The sequence below is a fragment of the Diadema setosum genome, chromosome 20, assembly GCF_964275005.1.
Source record: "Diadema setosum chromosome 20, eeDiaSeto1, whole genome shotgun sequence".
Lineage (NCBI taxonomy): Eukaryota > Metazoa > Echinodermata > Echinoidea > Diadematoida > Diadematidae > Diadema > Diadema setosum.
The window spans coordinates 4,813,673-4,833,388 of NC_092704.1; the positions used below are offsets into that span (position 1 = coordinate 4,813,673).

At 38.8% G+C, this 19,716-nt stretch overlaps 1 protein-coding gene across 2 annotated transcripts in view; it reads right to left on the reverse strand.

The window, feature by feature from the left end:
- Positions 1-329: 329 nt before the first annotated feature.
- The window catches only part of LOC140243673 (uncharacterized), a 101,880-nt gene continuing 82,493 nt past the window's right edge, over positions 330-19,716 (reverse strand). For both annotated transcript variants that reach the window (XM_072323339.1, XM_072323338.1), the window contains exons 2-8: positions 17,954-18,046; positions 11,098-11,204; positions 9,477-9,604; positions 7,484-7,596; positions 4,912-5,124; positions 1,424-1,685; positions 330-645 (exon numbers count right to left, since the gene is read on the reverse strand). In XM_072323339.1, coding sequence (XP_072179440.1) covers positions 347-645; positions 1,424-1,685; positions 4,912-5,124; positions 7,484-7,596; positions 9,477-9,604; positions 11,098-11,204; positions 17,954-18,031 — 1,200 coding nt within the window. In that variant the 5' untranslated portion in view covers positions 18,032-18,046 and the 3' untranslated portion in view covers positions 330-346. The remainder of the gene's footprint in view (positions 646-1,423; positions 1,686-4,911; positions 5,125-7,483; positions 7,597-9,476; positions 9,605-11,097; positions 11,205-17,953; positions 18,047-19,716) is intronic.

Genomic DNA, 19,716 nt, shown 5'->3' on the forward strand with positions numbered 1-19,716 from the left:
TTTCTTTTCTTTTTTACTAACTTATAACAAACCAATTCAATATTGGGCTGAAAATATCCATTATTATTAATGAATGCAAAAGTGCCCATTACCTCAGAAAAATAACATAGGGTCTGATACACACAAAAAACGTTACAACAGTAAAAGGTCATCATGATTTTCTTCACTAGTGAGTAGAAGTACATCTTTCAGAAGACACCAAACAGCTGCTTTTTACCATGGTTGTCCCTCCATTGGTGGTGTTCTCATGTCTCTAATCGTAAAGTTGCCCCCCTCCCCCACCCCCAGATGCAAAATCAACCCCCCACAGTGACCACCGCACCTTGGTAGTGTCGGTTGCTGGTTCTCAGGTGATGAGCTGATCCCTATCTGAGGTTTGTCCCATGATGTAGTCGTACGACGGTAGCTCTGGCTGGGGATGACCAGGAACCGGTGCCACGTTTGGTCTGGCAGGGGCTGGCTGGCCTGCCGGAGGGGGAAGGTAGGCCCCTTGGGGACAGCCGGTGGGGGCAGGAGGATGAGGAGGGGTCGGCATGACTGGAGGTGCACCTGGGCGAGGGGTGTAACCGGGGGCAGGTGGTGGAGCTGTGTAGGGGGCAACAGGGTGCTCCACTTGGCCACTGGTTCCCATTCCATATGAGGCATCTGGGCGAAGAACAGAGAATGCATTAGGAGATTACATGCAAGCAATGTACACTGTCTATCTATGCAAACTTATATTAACATATGATCATATGAACATAATGTACATATACTGTGTGTATTTAAATTTACAAACATATTTAAACAATGACAAGATTACAAGCAAAAGAGAAAGGTGGTAAGACTTATCATAGGCACTGTCATCATATTATACTGCATACGCCATACATTCCACCAGGTTAGTTGCGAGTTGGTGGCTATTTGCAAATTTAATAACAACATGCTTGATTACTAATGCTGATCCCGCATAAACGCGACTAGCACATGCACATGTGTTGGTACACAGTACACAGTCTTGAACAAGGTGTGTGATAATACAGTTTGGTAGTACGCCTCAGATGCCTTGGTGCACCTACTTTGTGAACGGATGAGCAAACTTAACCCCTCACAAAGCCATCAGGAAGTCCTGATTCACAAAAAATTAGACTTACTAAATATATGGCATATACAGTATCTGTTATGATGATAAAATAATTACATTCATCAAGAAAGTGGTGGCACAATAGCTTGAACACTCAAAATTTGAGCATCTTTATAAAATATCAATTTGGATCAACCTGTCTATTAAATTACAAAATTAAATTTTCATCTGCTGCGAACAACTTTTGATGGCTACAACTTGTCACATCTCCACTTTACTTTAATATTATTATCACCAGCTTAACAGAGTAGCTTCATTTCTAAGGAACCAACATCCCTGAGCCCCTCTGCCTGCACTCACAATCACACGGCTGAAGCATCTCCGCTGGGGTCTGGGGGGTACTGCGGCCATTGTAGTTGGGCTGCCTGGAGACCTCGGGTACCCCCAGGTAAGGCTGTTCCCTGGCCCTGGTGCTGCGTTGCAGGGCCTGCTGCACCAGGTACTGCCTCAGCATGTCCAGAAGCTCACTCTGTGGTGGCCGCTGCTCCCGTTTGAAGGTCAGGTAGGCCACCTCCCCATTTATGTCCCCATCTCGGTCCACAGTGGTCAGGCAACGAGATATCTGTTGGTCAAAGGGTTGAGAATCAGGTCAGTCAATGGGATATCTGGTGGCTAAACATCCAAACATTGGGGGGGGGGGGGAGGTGGGAACAAGAATTAAAATTTCAAGAGGCAGACTCTGGGATACCTGGGACCTAAAGTGACAAGTATTTGATCACAAGGGTTAGGTAATGAAATATACTGTGTACGCTGAATATTTCGTGAGTCGGGTGCTATTTGCAAATTCAAAACACACAAAAATATCAACTCCGATCCTGACATGAATGTGATGTGCACACATACATTAATTTCTCAATTCAGTGCTGTACTGCACAATTGCAAATTTGACCACTCATGAAATTCTTGCCACTCGGGAAGTCCTGATTCGTGAAAAATTTGAATCGTGAAATACATGTATATGGTGTATTCAGTATCTGATGTTGAAATATGGACGAAAATCAAAATCTGAAGATCACACTAGATATCTCTTTGTCAAGGAGGGATGAAAATTTGAATTTACTGAAAGAAAGGAAACAAAAATTATTTCACCAACATCAAGAAACTGCTAACACTCTGAACGACATCAGTGTTTATAGTGGAAGGAGATACCTAAACCTGAACAATTCTACTAAGGATCCAAGAATGAAAAACTAGTTGATTTTACATAGCTGTTAATACAGTAGATGATAATGAGGACAAAAACTACAGGAGCTTGATCCATCAGCAGCATGTCCTGATGGTATCCACTGATGTATCCTGAAATCTCTGGCAGAAAAACTAAGTAAACCAACCGCCTGGATCTACAATAAGTCTCTTGCAGCACGAGTAGTACCAGAAGACCGGAGGGTTGCTCATATCATACCCATTTTCACGAAAGGATCAAGGTCAAATCTTTGAAACTACGGTATACATGTAAGTCTTACTTCTGTGATAGGCAAAGTCTTCGAAAGCATTATTAGAGATCTAAACATCTGGAACAGCAAAACTTGATTTAGCATTCTTAGCATGGGTTTAGAAAGCAAACATCTTAGTTGCCTATCAAACTTCTTGAACACCCTGAAATTTTGACTACACTCGTAGGTGACAGAATCTCAGTAGCATATCATATCACAGCATAAACAGACAATATTGACCCAAACTCCATCTTCCAGAAAGCAACACATCGTGGTACTCGAGGACATTCCCAGAAACTTGCCAAGACATGTCCCAGACTGGACAAAGACTGGAAAGCACTTTTTCAGCCAGAGACCAGTATACATAATATGGAACAAACTCCCATTCAGCACATCAATGACACTCATCACATTAAAAACTAGAAAAGCACTCTGAGAGCGCAGACCTCCGCCAAGCAGCTACTTTCCACCCAGGAGATTTTTCTCCTCTCCACCCCTGGAGAAAAGCTCTTTGGGCTCTTCCATAGAGATCCGCGATTTCCACCCATAGGTATGTATGCTGAAAAATCGCGCGATTTCCTAATATAGAAGCCTTTGTTACGTCATAAACCCTAAGCTGCGCGGCGCGTCTCGCCCTAGCAGAAACTAGAGCACGCACTTAGTGCGCGCATGCAAACCTCAAATATGCGCAGCCTCAACTCCCAAGTTCATTGACCCTACCTGCCAAAAATATCAAAAATCCTTCATGAATTCCCCCAAAACTTTTGGATCACTACCAAAATTTAATCATCTGTTACTTGTATCTTTCTAAACCTTTCCTGCAAGTTTCATTTAAATCCGTTCACTACTTTTTGAGTTATTTTGCACATGGACAAACTAACTAACTAACAAACCAACGGTAACAAAAACATAAACCTCCCCCTTGGCGGAGGTAATGAAACTGCCCAATTTGGGTTACTAATGGGCTACAAAGCCCCTAAACCCTGCCACACTTTGCAAACTATCTACAAGAAGATGGAGGAGTGGCACTTCAAGGTGAATGAAGGTGAATCTATAATAATGTTAAACAAAAAAATCACCCAGCAATATGGGTTGTGGAGCCCGAATATGCACTCAGCTCTTTGTAGAAGTACCTGTAACTCACACACACACACACACACACACACACACACACACACACACACACACACAAATCAACAACACCAAAACAGTCTACTGCCTTAACCTCTCCTGTGCTTTGATCCCCACTTGGCACAAACACACAGGGGAACTTTCTTTCATGTTTGGCACTGATGCCTGAAAATCACCCAGCAATATGGGTTGTGGAGCCCGAATATGCACTCAGCTCTTTGTAGAAGTACCTGTAACTCACACACACACACACACACGCACACACCACACACACACACACAAACACACACACACACACACACACACACAAAACCAACAACAACAAAACAGTCCGCTGCCTTAACCTCTCCTGTGCTTTGATCCCCACTAGGCACAAACACACATAGGCACTTTCTTTGATGTTTGGCACTGATGTCTGAAAACTTATTGTCACTGATTAGTGATTACCTAATCCACCTAGTCTGTATTATGTTGCCATGACCTTGCTGTTGGACTGAGGCACATTGCTATACCTGAGTAGGCTTGCTATCAATCTACAATCAAGTGAATTATGTACTGAATGCTGATGAAAAAGCTTGGCAAGTTCAGGAACTTTGTAATGCCTGGACACATAAAAGGTTAAAAGCGAGATCTGAAATGCTCTTCTGCAAACCAGACTACTCTCTGTGAAGAGTCACTCCTCGTTTGATGAATCCTACATACATAATGGGAAAAATGTTATCAAATTTTGGATATATCAGCAAGGAAATTTCGGAATTTTAATATTGTTTATATTTTTATTAAACAGTATCGATTACAGCCACAATTGCAACAAGACAAGATGATGACGTCACTACCTTAAAACTCTTCCGTCAGTCTGTACAATACGATGTAAAAGAACATTACTGGAATCATTGCAGTCAATACATGTAATCATTCAAATACAAAACCCTCCTGCTTAACAATTGTATTGTACAATTATTTGCCACACATATGCTAGCATTTTCAAATACATTGGACTCCTGTTACACCAAAGTCCTTCCCGGTAATTTTCTTTCGTTATATCGAAATTTTGCTATATAAACTGAACAAATAAACAATAAAAAACATAGAGAGGCTGATGTTGCGGCCTGAATCTTTATTTCGTTGTAACCGGAATCACGTTATACCTGTGTTCATTATAACGGGAGTGCACGGTATAATAAATTACTAGACAAAAATCCTGAACTCTGACCCCCAACTTACTCTATAAATGGGGCACATGAATATGCAGATGGGAAGGCACATGATGAAACCACAGATGCCCACAGAGTTGCAGCCAAACATGGTGTTGAACTCGGTGGAGTTGGTGACGACCACGTGGGCATAGCAGCAGCTATAGGTGGTGTTCCACAGGATGCTATCCTGGCCTTGATGGAGGCTGCTGAACCAGCTTTTCAGGATGCCATCGAAGTCGAACTGGAGAGAAGAGATCACCAGCAGAAAACTGCATTTTTTGCCATTCTCTTTCCTAAATTTCATTTATTTGGGAACCATACATTTGTGTTACCCTAATCTTTGGTTTCATCATCAATTTTCGTAAATTCAAAACAGAAAGGAAAAGTTAGTAACAGATCTTAACCCTATATTAACCGGGGGGGGGGGGGTCAAATTGACCCACCCCTTGTCATTTCGCGCCGTGATTCTGCGACGCGTAAGGATTTTGCCACTTCGTTTCGCGACTTTTTTCATTGAAGTATCCAGCATATTTTGAGACTAAATTTGCGAAATCCGGGTTCCCCATTCTGAAGTTATGTAATGTTTTGCATATGCATGTCAACCTGAAAACAGCTCAAATTCATGATATCGTGTGCAAATCCAATGCAAATTGTGGTTTTTTGTTAAACTGATATAAATTAGACTATTTCAACTTGTAATCATTAAAATTAATCAAATGTAATGTAGATAAACTTGAAAAGTGCCTGCAACAAATTTTGGCAAAACAACAATAGAAAACAAAAGGTCGAAAAAACAATAAAATACATAAGAAATTCACAAAATGATAAAAACAAAAGAACTTGATTTGATTGTGCTATTTCTTTACAAGAAAATTGTTTGATGTGTCTTGAGAAATTCTGACATAGAAATTAAGCAATCCTTCAGTCTTTTTAATGGAGTTACATGTGAAAATATTATTTCACGCATAAATTTGCATAATTAATATACCAAAAATGGAAAATCAATATTTTTCTATTGTATGACCATGTAATCTTGTAGTTGACATCAGGCTCTATGTTCAGGCAAAATTTTGCGCCGATCGCGCCTTCGGCGACCGAGATCTGAAGGGGGGGGGGGGGGGGGAGTCAAATTGACACCCCGGAACATCGGAACCGCGCGCCCGGGCATCGCAAATTTGGTGTCAAAAGATGCGGGAGACTCGAATGAAAAAAGTCTTGAAACGTCGCAGAGATAGCTTTTCGCAATAGCGATACATCGCGCAAAACGTCGAGGGGGGGGGGGCCTCGGAGGCCCCCCCCCGGCCTAGTTAGAGTTAATTCAATATTAGAAATAGGCAAACTTGACAGAGAATGGAAAATATTCATAGAAATTGTTTGTGTAATAAGAAAATTACAAACTGTATAAGAATTTCAACAAGGTATCTCTTTTAAACATGAAATCAATAAGCGAGACTTCTCCTTTGCACTGAATAACTGCAGGTTTTCTAACAACCCCGCTACAATGACTATTTAGGGAAAATATGCAATGTAGGTTGCAGTTGTTAGATCACAGAATGTACAACTATTCCCTGGCTCAAAAATGTTTTTGTCAGAGAGGGGTAAGCCCTGCAACAAGAGATTGAGAGCTAGAGATTACAAGTCACTACAAATTCATTATATAATGCCCACCGATGCAACAGCCATGCTGCCCTACTTTGACAAAAGGAAGCAAGTGACATTTTTTTCAAAACTGAGTTTTTTTTTCTCACTTTTTGAGGTGTTTAAGGCATGCCTGGTATGTTTAATAGCAACTGCAATAATATGACTTTGCTTTTGAATTGAAGGGGTCGGTGCAATATAGTGCTAACCCACACAATGTTCATTTTGAGATAATTGCTGTTGAATGTTTGGAAAGTCCATACATTGTACATTGATAAAACATGAATGCATGCATTTTTTACCATCTTATTGGTTGAATTCAAATATGATATTTTCACGGAGGTTAGAGTGAAGGATAAGGATTATGAAAATGCATGTAACTCAATTTTGACAGAAGTGTGGGTTAGCACTATATTGCACCGACCCCTTCAATTATGAAATATCGTGGTGTCAAAGGGAAGCAAGTGCACGCATATTGTCACAATACTTTAACAGAAGGAAGCTGCGTAGTGCCATATTTGATATATATAAATAACAATTTATGTAAAAGTAACTGGGTGTCCTAAAAGTTTATTTTGAATAGTATTTAGATAACCTCATACTGAGAAATTATTACAGTTTGAAAAGGAGAGCTGAGAGGAAAAACACGTTTTGCCCATTTACTAGGAAACTCCTTTTTGTCACTTGCTTCCTTTTGTCAAAGTAGGGCAGCATGCAGCTATTAAACACTATCTCTAAAAAGGTTGTATCTTAAATCTTATCTACCTGTCCAGAGAGTGGAGACTGCATTTAATGTATGCAACCTTTGCATTGGAACACAAAATTTGAGTTAAAATGGGAGTGTTTTTTTTAAAACGAAGAGGAGAGAATTTGGCAGCATCAATGCAACGCATACAAAGTTCAAATAAACTTCACAGTGTGCTCAACATGGATCATGAAATATGATTTCTACAATGGCTCACATCGATGGCAAAGTTGCGTCCATTGACAATGTCCTCTCTCGATTCCTCCAACAACTTCTGCATCTGAGCTCTGATCACTGGGTGTGCGGTGTTGATTGTGACGATGATATCACCTGAGGGTAAGAAATAGAAATACTTAAATACATTGTGGAAATCGAGCACACTGACCATTCCACCAAAGACTTAAGGCAGTGAATTGAGACGTGCAACTACACAACTATGAACCCATTGAGGATGGGCTGATTTTGCTACAACATGCATTTCCCATAGACACTTACCCAAGTATACTCGGGACTTGTTCTCAATGGGTTAAACAACCAACACAAAAATCACTCCTGCAAAATTTTTGCTTTAATGTCATCAATTTAGATTTTAAAATGAATGATAAACACAAAGGATACTTAAAATATGTGCATAATATAGATAAAAACACAACCTCCATGCAGTTACTACATTTTTTCACAGATCAGGACTCAAACTACATGCACCTTGCACGCAGCATGCTTATTTCAAAAGTCCTTTTGTCCTGGATTCCATCCATACACATAATAACAGAGTTAGATCAGTTTGTTTTCTTGAGTAACTTCAGGGGGGGGGGGGAGGGCTCAGATTATATCAGTTTAGATACTTTGGTTGTTTTAATTCTTCTGATTGTTTTATGGTGGTCATAAACCACCCTATTTTTCCATATGTATCTTATAAAACAATATTAATAAACATTATAAACATTGTAATAGACTGGATAATTGTACACAAATCACACACACTAATAGTCCTTGCTCCAGTTGTAAATGTCTGAGTGTTTTAATATATTACATTGTGATTGTGTACACATGTTATAACTGAATGTCAATATGTTTCAGTTTCAGTTCTAGTTTATGTAATGTCACTATGTGTACTTGAATGTATTTTATGTATTATCGATCATCCTGCCATTTCTTATCCAGACTTCTCTGGATCATCCAACATGTTCACGCAAGGAAGATCGGGGGGAAAAAAAAAAGTAATTTCAAACTCGATTAAAACTCTTATAAAAATCACACGACTTAACTAGAACATTCTCTCTAGAGAATCATGTTGTGAATTCTACTTGAAAATGTATAAATTATACTTCATTATTATAAAGTATTTATACATGAGTAATCATAAGTAGGACAGCATAGATTTCACCACAGTTGCAGTGCACAGGGCCTACATGTACTTTAATAGCCACTACAGGGGCGGCAGGTACATGAACGTACATATTGTGTCTCCAATATAGCGTACACTACAGCTATTAAAATCACTTGGACAGATGGAGTTTAGTCCTGACATGGCGTGATAACAAAAGCTGGACTGTACATAAAATCAAAATACATTCTCCCCGCACTCCCTCTCATGTCTTTATGTCTATCTATTATACTTAGGATTTTCGTTGAAAACACAGACTGTAACATATATGCATAATAGGGTGTGTGAGTGTCGTGTGTTTTACCTAATGCCAACATCCTGTTACGCAATCTCTCACTAGAAACAGAAAGATTTCTCTTAGATGCACATATAGATTTCTTTATCCGCGACAAACTGTATTAAGAAAGCTTTCTACTTCTAGTTTCAGGTTTTAGAAGTACATGTACATATGTACTAGATCATAACAGGATGTGGGCAACACATAGAATTTTAAAGAATGCCTCCACCCACTCACCCTGTGAATGGATACCAGAATATGTCTGCTACTCTGAGCATTTTTATTTAAAGCTCTATGGCACTTTCTACATGTTCAGCAAACTGCACTATTGACACTCCACGATTGTCCTATCCCGTGCTTCTCAACCAGTGGGTCGTAAAGTCATCTAAAAAAAAGATTAGTTTTGTTTTGTTTGTTTTTTCATCTAACTGGGCCTTAAAAGAAAAAAAAAAAAAATGTAGGGGCCTAATAAGGTCCTGGGTTGGAAAAGACTGAGATTTGCGGGTGTAGTTTACAACAGTCAAAAGTAAAAGTTGTAAAACTTACATTTTAAGATGTAACGGATCCTTCCCGATTTGTGACTCCTCTCAAGTACGACGTCTAGGACGATGGGACAAGACAAGAGCCTGTGGACCAGGGCATCGTACTGCTCAACAGTCTCAACCTTCAGTACCCTGTGATAGGGAGAGTTTGAGCAATGAAAGGCAGCCTTGAATGAGAGATGTCACACATATAAATGTATTTACAGTGCACACTGTCAAGTAGAGAAGAGATACTCCCCACAGTGTGATACGACTTACAGAAGTCTTTGTGCTAAAATGGCATGGAAGAGGAAATGCATTAAAGAACCAGTCCACCTTCGTAGACATGTGGATTAAGTGAATGCAGCAATTAGAATGCATCAGTGAAAGTTTGAGGAAAATTTGGCAATCCGTTCAAGAGATATGAATTTTTGAAGTTTCTGCTCAGTCACTGCTGAATGAGAATACCACTAAGACTACAGTTTGTGATGTCACATGTGTAGAACGATATAAAAAGAAAATATAAGGAAAATTCAACATTTAACTTTTAACTTTTCTCGCATACGGTGTAATAACAGAACACTTGATTTGCCTCTTTCAGACGGCAGGGGGAATTACATTACCCTTAACATATATGTCAGTTACAGGTCGAGGAAATGTGTACTTTTTTCAAAAAATAAAATTTTGTGAAGTTTTCTTCACATTTTCCTTATAAAGACACTGTTCTATGCATCATACACTGTAGTAGTCTTCTCATCCAGCAGTGACAACGCAGATACTTATCATAACTTTTGAATGGATTGTCCAATTTTCACCAAACTTTCACTGATGTGTCAATATTTATTGCTGCAGAGCTATACAAAAGTAACAAACAATGGCAATAGGAATATCAAATTAATGTTCTTTCAACTTGGTCGTCCTCTCCGTACAAAAGTAATTCCACCCCCTTTATTGCAAGACAAGAGGTTGGCTTAATCTATCTTGGAGGACAAGTTCTGACATCAAATGAACTACAGTACAAATAGGACAGCTACGTAGTGTATGCAAATGCTATGCACAACCTGAGAACAATAATGATTTACCTTAACCGTACACGCCGAACATATCGCGATGTTTTTATTTTCGTAAATTTCGCAAGTCAGCTGCTATTTGCGAAATTAAAAACACATGAAAATATTGACTCTGATCCTGATATGGGTGTGATGTACGCGTACACATTTCTCCATTCAGTACAGGACTCCACGATCGAGAATTTAACCACTCACACAATCGTTGGGAAGTCTCGATTCGCAAAAATTTAGACTCACAAAATATGTGGCGTATACAGTACAACAAGAAAAAGCTTGTGCTACCTTTTCCTCATTAGTAGTGCTCAACAAGTAATGAATGCAAACTGGTTCAGACCCATGTTACAACATACAGTAAAATCAATATCATCTATAAATCCACTATTAAAATGATATTAGAAATACAGTTATGCAGATCACACACACACACACATGGAAAAAAAAAATGTTCATGATGTATTTGCATAAATCAGAATGAATGATGAAACTTAGTTATTGGTTTTAATAACTGTGAGGGTACAGAGAGAAGAGAAAGAAGAAGAAGAAGAAGAAGCGAGTGCAGCCACACCCAGTATTCACCTGCCCATGGAGTCCGGGAACCATGCCTCACGGGAAGAATTGTAGGCACATAGGTTGACCTGATTGTGTACTGGCCTAATGACCGGATGACGCATGCAGTGCTGTACCTGTGATACGTAGGTTGACAGAGCAAACTGGTTTGATGGCAGACACCAACTTTGATGTGAATAAGATGTACGGTGACATCCTTCAACTTGATAACATGTGAATTTCTGATTACCACTAGTACAGTGTTTACCCTGCAAATTAAATGACATATTCACTCACATGAATATGTCATTTAACAGTTCAAGGGTGTTTTAAAACAGCAGTGCTCTTCGGGTATAAATGATTTTCCTAAACTGTGTGATCCATCAGTTTCATGTTCAGAGAAGTAGCATAAATAATTACTTTTTTTTTCATTTATCACTTGAATGAATTCCAAATGAATTGATGTACAACATACCTGAGCAGTCACCTGTTATGCCTATGAAACGACAACGTGAAATTACTTTTTCCTACAGTTGGCAACCTGATAGCGACTGAAGGGATATGACTGGCTATTCAGACATAATAAGCCAGTTCACAGTTAGTACTAGTCTGCAATGACCTCTCCAACCACAGACTTTGCAATAAATGGAATAGTCTTCAAGAAGAGCAGTTGAAAACAGCCATGCAGGAAGTGGTAATTTACATGTCAATGCTCCATGAATGGCTTTTGTTAATGTTACTGAAAAGAATGCACATTCACCTGTAAATACCAATCTGCACCTGGTTCATTTATAACACAGTTGTCATGAAGCCCTATCTAGGTTTTGAATACCTCAGTTGTAAATCCATTTCAAGAGAAGGCCTGCAATGGCCTTTATCTGCACATGCTCAGATTGTAACTGTGAACTGGCTTTAATACAGTCCAGTCAAACACTGGAGGTGGCATCTCTATGCAAGAAGCATACAGAATACAAACTGTACAGACAGGTGGAGTCTTGCAGATATATCAGGTATCATTAATTAATTTCCAAGACAACATGTCCACCTTGAGGAATATCAAAAGAATTCAGTTCCTTGGCAGACTTTACAATGTATTATGCACATTTCTGCTCTTTAATACTTTCACATTTTGTACTTGTCCTTATCAAAACTGCACGTCAAATTATACAAAGGATCACATGATTTTCCCTAAAGAACAGATGATAGCCCAATCAGTGATATTCTATGATAGCCCAATCAGTGATATTCTTTGTGGGTCAGCAGCATGATAATAATGGGTTTCTTTTAGCCCACTACCAGTGGCGTATCTAGGAAAAACGGCGCCCGGGGCAAGCACGAAAATTGCACCTCTAATTTCTGAAAAAGCAAAGTGTTCAACCCAAACCCCATCTCGGTAGGGACTTTGAAAAAAGTCCACATGATACGCTATTTAAAGCTTTTGCGGGTGATTCAAATGTAATAAATTTTGATAAATTCTGGCGAGCGAGTGCAGCGAGCGAGCCAAAAATTTTTGTATTTCAGCTTACAAAACAATTAATTCTTGTCATTTTTTGCTTATTAAATCTTACAATTCTAATCAAGATATAGTGACGGCCTTATAGATAACGATTTATACCAACAAAGTGAGGACTTGAAAAAATACTCTGAACTAGTAAGCCAAAGTAAGCCGAAATTTGTATATTTCCACATCATCATCACCTTTTGTTCTTATTTCTTTTTTGGGGGATAAATTTTGGCGAGCAAGCGCAGCGAGCGAGCCGAAAATTTTTGTATTTCAGCTTACAAAATATGGAATTGTTGTCATTTTTTGCTTATTAAATCTTACAATTCTAATCAAGATATAGTGACGGCTTTATAGGTAACGATTTATACCAATAAACTGAGGTCCTGAAAAAATACTCTAAATTAGTACGAGCGAGTGAGCCGAAATTTGTATATTTCCGCGTCATCATTACATTTTGTTCTCATCTTATTTGGGTTGATTATTTTTGCGATCAGCGATCGCTTCAGAACGAAAGAAATTGCAGCCGCTGCTCCGTGTAACATTTTGCCTGCTAAATATAAAATGACCTGTGTGAACACTATAGACTTTGTCATTTTGTCCACGTCATCATCACGTTTTGTTCTTATCTTCTTTTTTATATAAATGTTGGCGAGCAAGTGCAGCAAGCGAGCCAAAAATTTTTGTATTTCAGCTTACAAAATATGAAATTCTTGTGCGAGCACAATAAACATTGTCATTTTGTCCGCGTCATTATCATGTTTTGTTTTCATCTTGTTAGGTGATACGCTATCAGCGTATCACCTATTGTGATTGTCAAAATCTCTCTTTATTTTTTTTTATTCTTCTTTCTTTCTGGACAATTTTGTGTCGTCAATATCTCAAGAATGACATTACGAAATAACATGACATTTTCAGTCAACATGTCTCATGACAAAATCTAGCCACAATAAGGTTTTCATGACAGTTACATATCTATGACGTCATCTAGGCGCCATTTTGTGATTTTCGGACCTTGTCACATGATCGATCATAACTTCATAACTAGATGTCATTTCTGTATCATTTTCGGTGGACATGAAGTTCAGGTCACGCTCTATCTTACTTTTTAACGCTAGTTACACAGGTCATCATTACGCGCGCGTAAGCGCGCGTCAAAATTTTAAAAGGCTCAAAACGACTTCCCAATGGGAAATCTCGAAGTTTCAGACAATTTTAAGCGTTTCAAACATTTTCTCGCGTGCGCGTCCGTCCGCGCAATTTCGCGCGCAGAGCCCGTAAGCAACATGAAAATGCAATTTTTTTGACTGATTTGGATTCCTGATACTTTGAGTAATAATATCCATTGATTTCCGATCGATTACGACCTATAACAAAGGAATGCACTGGCGTCAAAGTTGAAATTCCGCGTGCGCGTCTTTCTGCAAATATAGTGAAAAAACATGTCTTTGTTTATTTCGCCATAGCTCTTTAAATCGTCCGTTGACCCTATATTTCTATTGCATATTACAAAAGTATATGAATTGTAAGTAACATTCCAAGTATCAGTATTGCCAGGAATACGCGATGACGTCATCATATCGTCATTTTAAATCAAAAAAGTGGAATTGATTTTTTTGAGGTACTGTTTCTGACATTCATTTGCTCGTATCTCTGTTGTTTAAGCTCAATATTACCCCAAATTCAGATATGTTGCACTTTGAACATTTGCCTTTCAAGGCCATGTGATGGTTTTGAAATATGATGACGTCATCATACTAGAAATTGTGATTAAAGATAAAGACTCAAAATCAGACAAGTTTACGTGTTATGTCTATGGGAGGTGATTTTTTTTTAAACCATGCATTGACTTGACAACGTTTAAGCACCTTTACCTCATCTGATTTTACTCCATTTCCTCTGAAACATAAATATGTTGTAGCTGAGACAACAAGCTTTAGTAATCATGCATTTTATGTTTTCAAATCTCCTCATCAGGTTGACAATTTTGCAATTTAAAACTGAAAATGAGAATGCAATCTGTACGGAACGATTCCCAATTTTTCTTTGCAACTGTATATTGATCGAATCCACGCTGCCACTTGTGGGAAGTTGAATAGCGCCATCACAAGTCAACACTGTCACGATAGTATTTAGATTTAAGTTTCGCACTCGATCTTCAGGACAGCCATGTGGCATAATCGGTTAGCGCGCTGGTTGTTCATAACGCCATACCGGAAGGCGAGAGGTTCGACTCCCGCAGGACTTTTATCCGTTCTTTCTTTTTTTTTCTCTTTTTTTTCGGCAGTTCAGCTTTACTCCGATGTCATTTATCGTATTACTTTATCAAGTGTACGTAACCCGTGAACACGGCTGCTCTATTTCCCTTGTTTTGTATTGGAGTTTGGAGATTGGGTTTGCTTCATTAATTTTGTCACACTTAATGTTGTAAATTGCCCCTTGTTACAGTGTCCCGCTTGCCACCTTTCGTTTGCTCTTTCCTTTTCTCTTCATTGGTTATTGTTATACTGTAACAGGATAGGTAGGAACATGTATGTTTAAATAACTTGCAGGAATGGGAGCTGAATTGATTAACTCTAGTCCAGGTGTATGGCGTCTCGCTCATCTCTTTGAAATTCCAGGTTGTTATTGTTTGACCCAATAACGAAGTTGTAGACAGGTTATATGTTGTTATAGAGGTATCTTGTGCCACACGAATGGAAAGCATCACTGTTTAGTAGTAGTAATGAACTTTTTCATGTTGTATATGGTATAAATATTTAAGATAATTATATATATATATATATATATATATATATATATATATATATATATATAAATAAAAAAAGATTAAAGATAAATTTCACATCCAATCTTCGGTACAGCCGTGTGGCTTTATAGTCACTTAGCGCACTGCATGGTCATTATGCACTACCTTAGGACGAGATGTTCGAGACCCGCAGGACGCTATCATTTTTTTCTCTCTCTTTCTTTGTGTTTCTTTTGGCAGTTCAGCTTTATTCCGATCGATGTCATTTATCGTATTATCTTATCAATTATACTACCCCACGACACACAGTCGCTCAAGTTCCTCTTTTTTTTTGTCGGAGGCTCTAGGTTGGATTTGCTTCATTTATCATACGTATTGTTTAAATTGCCCTTGGTACAGTGCCCCGCTTGCCACCTTTCCTTTTCCCTTTCCTTTTCTCTACGTTTGTTCCTGTTATATTGTCACAAGACAGGTCGGAAAATAATTTGCATAACTCAACTGGAGCAGGAATGGCAACTGAATGAATTAACTCTAGGCCAGGTGTATGGCGTCTCGCTCATCTCTTTGAAATTCCAGGATGTTATTGTTTGACGCAATAACGGAGTTGTAGACAGGTTTTATGTTGCTATAGAGGTATCTTGTGCCACATGAGTAGAAGGCATCACTGTTCAGTAGTAGTAATGAACTTTTTCATGTCCCTCCATGTCAATTATAGTGTGGTTTAAAGGGGTTGTGTGTCTATCTGCCAAAGAAAAGGAATAACTTATTTTCGTCATGGCTGTTTCTCTATACGTAGCCGTAGGTAATGAGTGTTGTTGGTATCTGAGCAGTGAAGAACAGAGCATCAGGCTAAAATCCCCCTTAGTTATACGCGCTAAGCGTTCAATTTGATATATCTTTCTTTATGAAGTCAATCCCTGCTAATGGAGTTACAGAATTATGTTATGACATGTTTCACTGAAAGTTTGTAAAGCAAAGTTTATGGACAAGGCAAGCAATTGTACATGAATATACCTACCATTGATTTCAGAGGGAAATTATGGTATGCATAAATGTAAGGGTATCATTGCTTTGGAATTGCTGAGACAATATGCTTGGCACGAGGGCTTCCACTTCTAATAACTGATCCCTTTGAAGATGTGTCGGTCACGGGTGATCGTCATGATTCATCTTTCACGTAGAAGCTTGCGTTCCACACTCTTGGTTCAAGAAGACTTACCATCATACTTCAAATTGTTATTAAAGGTAAAGACTCAAAATCAGACAAGTTTACGTGTTATCTCTATGGGAGGTGATTTTTTTTTTTATGTGCATTAACTTGACAACGTTTAAGCACCTTTATCTCAGATGGTTTTGCTCCATTTCCTCTGTAACTTAAGTGTGTGGTAACTGAGACAATAAGCTGCAGTAATCATGCATGTTATTCTTTGAAATCTCCTTATTAGTTTGACAATTTTGCAGTTTAAAACTGAAAATGAGAATGGAATGTGGACAAAACGATTCCTGATTCATCTTTCACATACATAAGTTTACGTTCCTCTTTTTTTTTCTCGTCGAGACGTATGGCCGAGTGGTTAAAGGCGACGTCTCAGAGATGTGAGGTTGCACACGTGCGGGTTCGAACCCCACAAGATCACGAAACAAAATACCTAGCTTTTTTACTTTTTTTTTCTTCAATTTTGTATTACATATATCGTCCATGTAGAAATCACATTCGTATATAAACGCACCTATACACACACACAGACACACACACACACACACAATATCCCTCTGTTTTGTGTTGGAGACCACATTGCTTCGACTGCTGCAGAATGTTGCATCCTGACTCTGTCAAATAGTATGTAATGACGACAACGGAGGTGTTGTACTTTGAGCAATTGTCTTTCAAGTCCATGTCATTGTTTTGTACTTTGATGACGTCATCACACTGAAAATTGTGATTAAAGGCAAGGTATCAAAATCAGCCGATTATAGGTTTTATGTCTGCGGGACGTATTTTTCCGAAATTGCCAGAAATGGCACAGCGACCCCTCAGTCGTTACAAGGCCGCATTTCCTTCTAGCAATGCAATACATGTTCACGCGGCCACGATTGTTGAGTGGGCATTGACTTTTTCCCCCTGTAATATCTATACATTTTTTTTCGGCCTTACCGTTTCCGTGGATGTCCCGTGGCCGAGTGGTTAGAGAAACCGTTTTGCATGCACGCTCAATACATCTTCAAGGTGCCTATATCACATTCTTTTCTTTGTCGATCACAGATGACCGACATCTGATGACCCCAGGCGTATCACCTAACTCGTCAGCGTGACGAGTTTCATGTCTCGTTTTATTTGGTTTTCTGCCCCCCCCCCCCCATTCTCCCTTCCCCCGTCCGGGTGAGCTTAATTTTTTTCTTCTTCCTCTTCTTCTTCTTCTTCTTCATGTTTTTTTGTTTTTTTGTTTTTTTGTTTTTTGCGCCCCCAAGAAGTGGCACCCGGGGCACGTGCCCCCCTTGCCCCCCCCCCCCCCCCCAGATACGCCACTGCTCACTACCAAAACCTAATGGATCTACAGGTCTGCATAGATTATAATATCATGTAGGAAACAGGTTAACAATGGTTGTACAATAATTGCAATGAAGTCAGTCTTTACCTGAAAGTAAGGTGGCGGATTCTTCACAAAGTCTTCCAGGAGGGTGACTCCGATCATAGGCAAGGTACGCGTGTCCATCTTGCGCTATCAAACCTAAATGCACAAGGATGATTTCATGGAATTAAAAGAAAAGAGTGGTCAAAATATGAAGAGCAAATGAACCCATCACCAATTATGAATAAAACCCATGGATGCAAAAGCTCCATTCAAAGTAGACTTCACACCTTACTGGGAAAAGAGCAATCCTAAACCATGTTCAAGTTGGCTTAACAAGTGAAATCAGACAAAGAAAATGGGACAGGTTTCACATCCACACCTTAATAAAGAAAGTTGGGGAATTTCAGAATATCATGTTCACAAATCACTTGGTAAAACTGCTCGCCACTCCTACCTACAGTATGTGTAACCACACACATGTACACTTACATTGATATCTGTAGGCCTACAGTTGTAGCCACATTGGCATATTATAGGTGATGGCGTCATAATCTGCTGTACATTTCCCTTTTTTTTAATACATGAAATCTATCTTTCTGCATCAAATTATTGTCCCCTTGTAATAGTGTGGCAACATTCATGTGTGTGAATGCATGTGTATGTTTTGAATTTCTTTTACTATTTTGAGTGCTTGAACATTTTGTGAAACAAGCGTAATATGTACCTTGTAATGTTTGTACATTGTACACAAGATTCACACTAGATTATAGATTTTGCACAGAGTCCAAAGATCCAACTGCAAAGAACCCACACGTCTCACACACGCAATGGTAGCAGCACTTGAAAATTTGCATCAGATACATGGACATAAAACCACTGAAATAAATTTTTGACATAATTATATCAGAGGAGTCTAATTTATGAAGATTATACTATACATAAAATATACAATGACTTGGTTGGATCGATTACACTTTACAAGGGATTTAGCAGTCATCCATTGTGAATAAAGTACTACATGACAAGAGAACAGGTAATGCACTTTGTACATAAACTGTACACCCTAGTTATTAGAAGGTGATCATTAATAGGGTAAATTTTGTAGAGGACAAGATTAATTTGTCCTTAATCTTTAATAGTAGTGAGCATAGCCTGTGACAAACAAACTCTGAAACTGATTTATCAGGACATTTACCCCTCCCCCCTACAAACTAGGGTTAGGGTTACATATTGTAGGTTCTGGGTTAGTTGTTAGGGTCATGATTTGTTTCAAGATAATGATTATGGTTAGGATCTGGGGCAATTGACCCAGAATCATTCAAAACAAACATGAAAGAGTTTTCACAATCTGGCTGAGAATGAGAAGAAGGCAGTTTTGAAGTTTTACAGTTTCACAAATGATACATTGTGTGTAGTCATAACATATTAGTTGAGACAGAATTGTACAAATTGTAATTCCTCACAATTCTCCAAGCTGTTCAAAGTACAGTTGAACCTCTCGTATCCAGACAAGTCGGGACCGGGGCTCATCCGGATAGGGATTTGGCCGGATACGGGAGACTCGATGCTTTATACATGTACATGTACATATACATACACATGTACTGTTGTAGCCCATTGTAGTACCACATGTAGTATTCAATGTGTATACTGCAACCTTTTCATTGTTACACTCAGTAACAGACCCCAAAATAGAGGTATGCTAATGTTGGAAGTAATATGTAATTCATGTGTGTTTGTGTAGGAGTTCTCAAGGAGTTGGGAATCCCCCTTTCCTCCCGTAATTATAAAAAAAAAAAAAAAAAAAAAAAAAAAAAAAAAAAAAA